General features: G+C 39.3%; 1 protein-coding gene across 1 annotated transcript; it reads right to left on the bottom strand.

The window, feature by feature from the left end:
• Positions 1–667: 667 nt before the first annotated feature.
• On the bottom strand, positions 668–8,184 carry LOC103187963 (cytoskeleton-associated protein 4). Its single transcript, XM_007907721.2, has 2 exons — positions 7,697–8,184; positions 668–2,294 (listed from the first exon to the last, which is right to left on the bottom strand). The coding sequence occupies exons 1-2, from the start codon at positions 7,988–7,990 to the stop codon at positions 1,056–1,058; spliced, it is 1,533 nt and encodes a 510-aa protein (XP_007905912.1). The 5' UTR covers positions 7,991–8,184; the 3' UTR covers positions 668–1,055.
• Between the last annotated feature and the right edge of the window lie 1,152 nt (positions 8,185–9,336).

A 9,336-nucleotide genomic window follows, 5' to 3' on the forward strand; every position in this document is an offset into this window, starting at 1 on the left:
GGGTACCTCAGTTTGACATCTCCTTCCAAAGGAGAGCGCCTCTAAAATTCTAGTTCTTTCTCAGAACTGCAATAGCTTCCATACTTACCAAATTCTCCTCTTTTGAAGAAGTTGGTGAGCCTTGGACTTCTCAAAAGCCTGTAAAAAACTTATGGTTTGGGTAGAACCAGCACTCATTTTACTTGTTAACCTGCCAGCTACAATATTTGGTATGCAAGTAACCTAAGATCGTTAAACTTCTTGCAGTTTCTCTCCAGATTTTAGCATTTCCGATGTCCAAAATTAATTGGGATTATTGAAATTGAATTGGTTCATAACCAACATAATCACGATATTCATAAAAGGAGTGAGACACCAACTATAAACAGACAAATTCTTAGTGCTCCAATTCATCCAAAAATAGATGGGGCTTACAATGGGCTCTTAATAGTGTCCCATAGGCCTTGATAATGGCGGAGCATGACACCGACCCGATGGGAGTGGGGAGGTAATGCAAAACCCTGATGAGTTAACTCATGCCTAATAGAGTTCATGGATTCATGCAGTTGGAGCTATTATATTTTCCAATGATGATCTTTGTCTTGCCACCATGTGAATGGGAACAATTTGAAAGTTAATGGTGAGGAAAATTGAAGTGCTTGCAGTACTTGTCAATAATTGATTTGTGTACTTTTATATGTAATAACTTTATTTATCAATTGAAAACATTTATTGCTCATGATAAGGATGAGTAATCTAATCACTGACTGTTCACTTTTACAATGCTTTTTTTTAACTTCAATGCAAGGCAGTGAAAAATGAGAAGGACAGTTTGCTCTGGATGCTCAGAAATAATTATACACTATTAAAATGCAAATGATCAGTTGAGTCAGTTTTAAGCATTAACTAAAAGTATTGTGTACTGAACAAATAACATGTAAAATCTTTATTTTTTTAACATGTTTATGTCTCATTAAAAAAATCCTCACAATACAACCTCTTTATTTTGTATTTTCTCTGAGCTAAACTACATAAAAACTATTGAAACTTCAACTGGTTATAGAGAAGTTAATGCCTTACTTTATGCTATCTATAGAATCTGACAGTTTATTAACATTCAATATCAGCTCATTCATTGATATCTTTAATGAAGCTAGCTCATTCTCACTAGTCTCAATCTTTGGTGAGTATGAAAGTAGATTATCAACAGCTGTCCTTAACATTTGTAGATCAACCTTTGCTTCACTGATTGAAGAATTTAATTTATCCATGGATGTTTCCATTAATGAAAATTTCCCTTCAACTTCAGTCTGTATAATTTCTTCCACTGACTGCAAAACAGCTGCAAGATTCTCATTTTTTGTTTCAACTTTACTGATGTTTGCTTCCAACTGCTTGAACTTTTCTTCATTCTCAGATTGTATTTCCTTTATCTGTTGAGTGTGATGCTTTTCTAGAGCTTGCATTTCACGCTGCAAATCATTGAGGCTTTTATCAGTCATCAAACTTTGCAAATCATTTAGATTTGCCTTTAGCACTTTAATATCCCCTGTGAGTGATACCTGAGTTTCAGCTACACTTCTCATAGTACGTTCCACTGAACTTGCATCAATGTATTCAATTTTTTCAGATAAATGTGTTGCAGCTGTATTCAAAGCCATAATGTTTTCTTCTATAACGGTTAACTTAGCTTCAAAACTTTCACTGTTCTTTTCTAGATTTACTGAGATATCATTATTTTTTGAAAGCATTATTTGTTCTTGCTCATTTATGCTATTCTTAATTTTCTGTAAATCCTTTGTACGGTCTTGAATCTCTTCAGATGCAGCTGCAACAGACACCTGAATTTCAGAGACTGATTGCTGCAGGATTCCATGTGTAATCTGCTGTGAATACAGGGTATTTTTCAAGTCGGCATATTTCTGAGTTAAAGAAGTGATTTCTTGTCCCTTTATCTCAACAGTTGTTTTTAGTGAAGTAATCTTTGACTTAATTTCATCAATATCATTTTGACATTTGCCCTGTACCTCTGTGAAAACAGCAATATTATCATGGATCGATTTAGTTAATTCAATCAATCGTTCCTCTACAGTTTTCTCAAGGGATATAAAATCCCTTTCTCTTGCATCCTTCACATCTTGAATACCATCAGAGAGGTCTCTCAGGATTTCATTCTGCAGCTTTTGCAGTGTTTCACCAATTCGATTGGTCTCATGTTCGCCCTTGGTGAGTGCTTTTATAGTTTCCTTCAGCTCATGTTGTGTGTCGTGCAGCATTATGTCAAATCTGTTAATTGTAACTTTAAAGGAATCCACCTGTTATAGATGAAAAAATCATAAAAATAATATTAGAGTATTGCATTTTAATGATAAATAACATTATACCTAAAATAGCTATACACCTGAATGATTGTAATAATAATAATCATAATAATCATAATAATGACAATAATGACAATAATGACAATAATGACAATAATGACAATAATAATAATAATAATGAGTGTAATATTGTAATCCTATTGTAATATTCATGGTGCTAAAGTTTGATACATTTGTGTTATTCTATTCAAAACCAATTATTAAAATTGTAGTTTTTTATTATTATCTTGTTCTTGTTTTTCGTATTTCTTGTCCTTTTACTACAGGTGGAGTCCTATAGTTCAATGGTTAGTGCACTCACCTCGCAAGCAAGAAACCTGGGTTTGATTCCTAACAGGGGGAAATGTTGGGCAAGTTTCCTTACTCCACACAACTGTTTACCGAGCAGTAAGTAGGAACCCAATTGTTAGTGGATCACTTTTTCGGGGATAATAATCCTTGAAAAAAAATTATTATTATTATTTTTCCCTTTCTTTTCTTTCTTTGTCTCTTTTCTGCTTTCATTGTTCTAATTACCTTGTCCATTTTTGTCTTTTTTTTTCTCTGTATCCTTTTTCAAATTATATTTTGCAATCCCTACTGCTGTAAGCTGGCACTGTGTATACTCCAATAGAGATAAAGGATGAATGGCTAAACTACAGCTACCTCTCAGCAATGTGGTGGGAGGTGTCCTTTTGCATGTCGTAACTAAAAACTGATATGTTTTCTGCCTCTCTAAAATTAGAGGATTTGCTGTTGTGTATTGCTTTGCTTCATTATTTAAGTGAAACTTAAGCCCATGGTATAAAAGGGAGAGTGGCAGCATGGATCCAGAACTGGCTGGGAGATATAAGGCAGAGAGTTGCGGTGAACGGCTGATTTTCTGACTGGAGGGAAGTGTACAGTGGCGTTCCCCAGGGATCGGTATTAGAACCACTGCTCTTCTTAACATATATAAATGATCTGGACTTAGCAAGTATAGCAAGTACCATTTCCAAGTTTGCAGATGACACAAAGTTAGGTAGGGGGGTAAACAGTGAGAAGGATAGTCACCAACTGCAGGAAGACATAGACAGAATGGTAAAATGGGCAGATACATGGCAGATGAATTTCAATGTGGAGAAATGCAAGGTAATGCATTTTGGAAGAAAAAACGAGGGGAGGCAATATAGGCTGGTAATACAATCTTAAGGAGGGTGAAAGAACAGAGAGACCTGGGGGTTCAGGTAAATGAATCCTTGAAGGTGGCAGGACAGGTAGATAAAGCTGTAAAAGGGGCATATGGGATACTAGGCTTTATAAGTAGGGGCTTAGAGTACAAGAGTCAGGAGGTTATGATTAACCTATATAAAACATTGGTTAGGCCTCAGTTAGAATACTGCGCCCAGTTCTGGACACCACATTATAGGAAGGATGTGGAGGCAATGGAAATGGTTCAGAGGAGATTTACAAGGATGGTACCAGGAATGATGGAACATGATTATGAAGAAAGGCTAGTGAGGTTAGGATTATTCTCATTGGAGCAGAGAAGGTTACGAGGAGACCTAATAGAGGTTTTCAAAATCATGAGGGGATTTGATAGGTTAGAAAGGGAAAAATTGTTTCCAATGGTGACTCGAGGTCACAGATTTAAAATAGTTTCTAAAAGAAGCAGAGGGGAGGTGAGAAGAAATTTTTTCATGCAGTGAGTTGTTCAAATCTGGAACACATTACCTGAAAGGGTGGTCGAGGCCAATTCGATAACAACTTTTAAAAACGCGGTGGATGGGTATTTCAGGAGGATGGGTTTGCAGGGTTATGGGGAAAGGCCTGGGGAGTGGGATTGACATTAGATTGCTCTTTTCAAAAAGCTGGCACAGACTCGATGGGCCGAATGGCCTCTTTTTGTGCTGTACAATTCTATGATTCTTTCACGAGCGTTAGCTTAACTCAGGTGGTAGCACTCTCATCTCCAGGTCAAAAGATTGTGGGTTCAAGCTTGACTTACAGACTTTCAGCTCACAATCTAGATTGATACTCCATTGCATTGTTGGAGGTGCCGGCCTAAGATTAAATATTTCTCATCTACCTGTTCAGACATAACATTCCCATGACACAACTGAAGATTTGAGTGAGGTTGTCATTCTCATTGGATCCACCAATGAAAAGTCAGCATTATACACACTGGAAAAGTTATGCATAGACTATAGAGAAATATATGGCTGTGAAAAGAATTGACAATCGGGAAGACGTTGGAAACACAAGTGAGAACAATTAACTCAAAAAAAGTCTCATGATTGTATATGAACATAATTAGAATTAATTGTACACTGTAGTTATCCCCTTTACAATCTGATGAATTGACTGTGTTGAGTTGAATTGAATGAATGTACATGGAACAAATATGCCAGTATACAACTCCGCTTGTAACACTGTCATTCTGCGCACAAATATCTGTCAGAGAGCACTTATCAAACAGAAATTATTTTATCAATTTCTCTCCTACTATCACAAAAAATCAAAGTTTTATTGTTTCAGTTTTCAGAAAATATAGGCTATTGGACTTTTGTAGAAGCTGCCATCTAAGTATTCTTGACCATGGCAGTTATCCTGGAAGGTAGGGGGATGAATACTTTATAAATAGGTGAACTAATTTGATTCTTTTTAATCCTCTCATTGATACAAAACCATTCAGAAGACTAAGAAACTCATATTGGCACTCTAAGGAGCTTCTCATTAATACATTAGAGAATCAAGCAGAATACAGAAGTGCAGAGGAGAACTGAAAAAGGAAATAAGAGTGGCAAAGAGAGTGTATGAGAAAAGATTAGAGGGAATATAAAAGTGAGCCCTAAAGTCTTCTATAAACACATAAAAAGTAAAAGGATAGTCAAAGCAAGGGTGGGGCCGATTAGGGACCAACAGGGAAAACTTCTTGTGGAGGCAGAGGCCATGGCTGAGGTACTGAATGAATACTTTGCTTCTGTCTTCACAAAAGAGTATACCGCCAATGTCACAGTAAAGGAGGAGGAGATTGAGAAATTGGATAGGATAAAAATAGATAGAGAGGAGGTACGTAAAAGAATAGGAGCATTCAAAGTAGAAAAGTTACCCAGCTGCTAGATTGTTAAGGGAAGTTAGGGTGGAAATAGTGGAGACTCTGGCCAAAATCTTTCAATCCTCCTTGGATATATGGGATTAGTGCCTGACGACTGGAGGGTTGTAAATGTTACGTCCTGTTCAAAAAAGGGGAGAGTGATAAACCTGGTAACTGCAGGCTAGTCAGCCTAATGTCGGTGGTGGGGAAACTTCTAGAGACCATAATCTGGAACAAAATTAATTTTCACTTAGAAAAACATAAGCTAATTAATGACAGTCAACACGGATTTGTTAAAGGCAAATTGTGTCTGACAAACTTAATTGAGTTCTTTGATGATACAGTGGAGAGAATATAGATCCTGGTCCTCACGTTCAAAGCCCTCCATGGCCTCACTAAACCCCGACCATCCTGCCCACTCCGATCACTCAGTGGGCTCCAGCCTGCTTCACATCCCCCGCCTCGCCCACCCCACCTTCAGCGGGTGAACCTTCTGACACTCAGACCCCACCCTCTAGAATTCCATCTCACAGTCCCTCTGCCTCTCTCTTGCCTCCTTCAAGACTCATCTCAAGACCTTCCTCTTCAACCACGCTTTCGATCACCCTCCTCTCTTCCCAATCCCAACCACCAGCTCAAATCCGAAACACTGACTTATGACGTCCCCTCTATGTGAAAGGCACTATACAAATGTAATTTTGTTGTTGTTGATATAGTGTATATCATCCAAAACTCTGCCGCCCGCATTCTCACCCGCACCAAACTCCGCTCCCCAATAACCCCACTCCTTGTCAGACTGCAGTGGCTGCCTGTCCCAGAGAGGATCGACTTCAAGATCCTCACCGTTGTCTTCAAATCCCTCCAGTCCTCTGGAAGCCCCTAACCTCTCTGACCTCCTCTCTCCTCACAACAGTACCCGTTGCCTTCGCTCCACCGGGTCTGGCCTCCTCCTTGTCCCCCGAATCCTCTGCTCCACCATAAGAAGCCGTGCCTTCAGCCACTACGCCCCGAGGCTCTGGAACTCCCTTCCTCACTCCCTTCTCCTCGCACCCTCTCTTCCTATTTTCAGGTCTCGGCTGAAGACCTTTCTTTTCGATCGCGCCTTTGGTTACCTCCCCCTCCCCCTGGCTTGGCCCCGGGATCTGTTACTGTGAAGCACTCTGAGATGCCATCCAGGAGGGTGCTATATAAATCCAAGTTGTTGTTTATATGGATTTTCAGAAGGTGTTTGATAAGGTGCCACACAATAGACTACTTAGCAAAATTGAAGCCCATGGTATAACAGGGACATGGCTATGAAATCAGCTGGGAGACAGAAAGCAGAGGGTTATGGTGCATGGTTATTCTTCAGACTGGAGGGAAGTATACAGTTGGTGTCCCCCAGGGTCAGTATTAGGTCCATCGCTCTTTTTGATATATGTGAATGACTTGGGTATAAAGAGTAAAACTTTAAAGTTTGCAGATGACACAAAACTTGGGAACGTAGTAAACATGGTAGACAGACTGGTGAAATGGGCAGACACATGGCAGATAAAGTTTAATGCAGTGAAGTGTGAGGTGGTGCATTTTGAGAAGAAGAATGAGGAGAGGCTATATACAATAAATGGTACAGTTTTAAATGTGTGCAGGAGCAGAGGGACCTGGAGTTTCACATACACAGATAGGGCAGGTTGATAAAGCTGTTGAAACATATTGGATCTTTGGCTTTATAAATAGAGGCATAGGGTAGCAGGAAGTTCTGCTAAATATTTATGTTATTGTTTAGGCCTCAGCTGGAGTATTGTGTCCAATTCTGGGCCCTTAGCCATGAAGCTACACTTTGAGAGTGGAAAAACTTTGACTGTGCTCCCCAAGATGTTTTATTAAAATTCTCTGAACGCTCTCACTAAATGATATAGCTCAGAGAAATCCGTATAGAATTCTTATAGAATCTATTTATCTCAGATGCGCATGATGTGACAACTATTGCCTCGGTTATCAAGTACAGTATTGGTATACAAAATTAGGCATTTTACTTTTAATCTTGTGTCTTACCTTATCCGTGATAATTATCGGTAAATTTAAAAAAAATCTCCAACCTGAACTCTAAATAATGGAATATACATGCACATAGCTGACTAAAGTATCCGAGGAACAGACTATTTTGCAGTGAAATAGATTCGATGTGAAATGCTTTTAAAACGTGCCCTAATTTTTAATCGTGCTTTGATAAACTGGGGAAGCATATCATCATACAGGTCATGAACAGGCGTCGCTCAAGTTAAATGGGAAAACATCTCACCTGTACCAGAACACCTTTCACCTTCGTTGCCAGTTCATTGCTTTGAAGGGACGTTTCTTCGTGCCTCCTGTTTAAGTGGTTGATCTGCTCGGAGAGGTTGTGCATGTACCAGCCGAACATACCAGCCGCTCCGCTCAGAGCGAGGAAGAAGAGAAAAGTCAGGACCTTCCCGACCACTGAGCACCATCCCGATCCCCCTTTGCTTCCCTTCCAGCTCTTCTTTGCCACGTCATCATGGGAAGCGCTAGAACTTCGATCGGAATTAATTTTATTTCTTTGCTTTACCGAAGTCATTGTAGAACTGTGCAACTTTAGTCCAGGAAGGAAAGGATGGCGATCTTCGTCTGTTGCAGTCTGAGATGGCTGATGTGACGTGTCTAATAAGAGAACAGGCAAAGTGTGTGTCTGAGCCCCGGAGGCAGAAGACTCAGAGGAGGAGCGTCCGCTGCTTCCAGAACATTTCCAGTTGGATGTGACCACCCTCCACCCCACAGAGTTACTTCAATGTCTGGGGCACTCCAATTTTTTTGCAGTGATTTGTGATGAAGTAATGAAGCTGAAACAGCTGCTGCCACGTACACTGCCTGTTTGCGAGGGTAGCAAACGCGTAGTGTGGAGTTAGCTTCAGTTGCATCACTTTGCAGAAAAGCACAACTTCAAAGCGTTGCATTAAGTAGAAAGCAACATTGATGTGAAAACTATGCCTTCCTTTCATAACAGAACGCTGAGTTCTTTTACCCAACATTAATACACCAAACACTCATTCAACGACGCCTTTAGAGTTTTGAGTTTGCAACACTTCGGCAGATCAAAAAATAGCGTTGAAGGGAAACAGTGAACCATCAGAGATCGTAGTAAGATTCAGTGGTTTGCATTTATTCGAGTCATTCGCAATTATAGGGGCTACTGCTGTGGAGGAATCTTACTATAATAACTCTTATTATCAAAGGAGTTTAGAAGAAAAGCACATGTTCGGACACTTAATTTTTTTAAAAAAATTATGAAAATAATTTATTTTATTAGCCTTTTATGGGTGATGGATCGGACATGTTCTGATTGTAGTTTCTGTTTCTCCACCCACACAACGTGGCAGTTTGGTTCCAAACATATCTTTCTCAATCTCAAACCGCTATAATGAACAATAACGATTATCCCAAAGGCTCAGAGAAAGAGAGAAATGTGCGAATGAACCAAATATTTGCGTCAGGTGTATGTAATACTGTCGAATGCCACAACCCTACCCGACAGAAATTATAGTTACATTAATAGAAGATAAATTATATAATTTCAATAAAACCACACCCACATTATTATTAGATTTAGTTGTTTTCGGAAAGCAGCTTATTTTCCAAAGACGTTTCTATTGCAGAACTTTCAACAGAAACCCGAAATGTGTGAGTTTGGCAAAGGTATAAAAAAGTGAGTTAAAGAGAGGGGAAAATGAGCATGAAAGATGCGACAAAAGGAGGAAAGGAAAGGGCTATAGAAGGTCCACTCCCACTATTATGGCACAAATTTGAGAAGGGCCACAGAATGAATCACAATATTAATAATAATATTATAAATAGACTATTGTTACGCATGAACATTTACATCTACGTGGAGTCCTGTAGCTCAGTGGTTAGAGCACTCGCTTTGCA

The sequence above is a fragment of the Callorhinchus milii genome, unplaced genomic scaffold (genome assembly GCF_018977255.1).
Source record: "Callorhinchus milii isolate IMCB2004 unplaced genomic scaffold, IMCB_Cmil_1.0 Scaffold5, whole genome shotgun sequence".
Lineage (NCBI taxonomy): Eukaryota > Metazoa > Chordata > Chondrichthyes > Chimaeriformes > Callorhinchidae > Callorhinchus > Callorhinchus milii.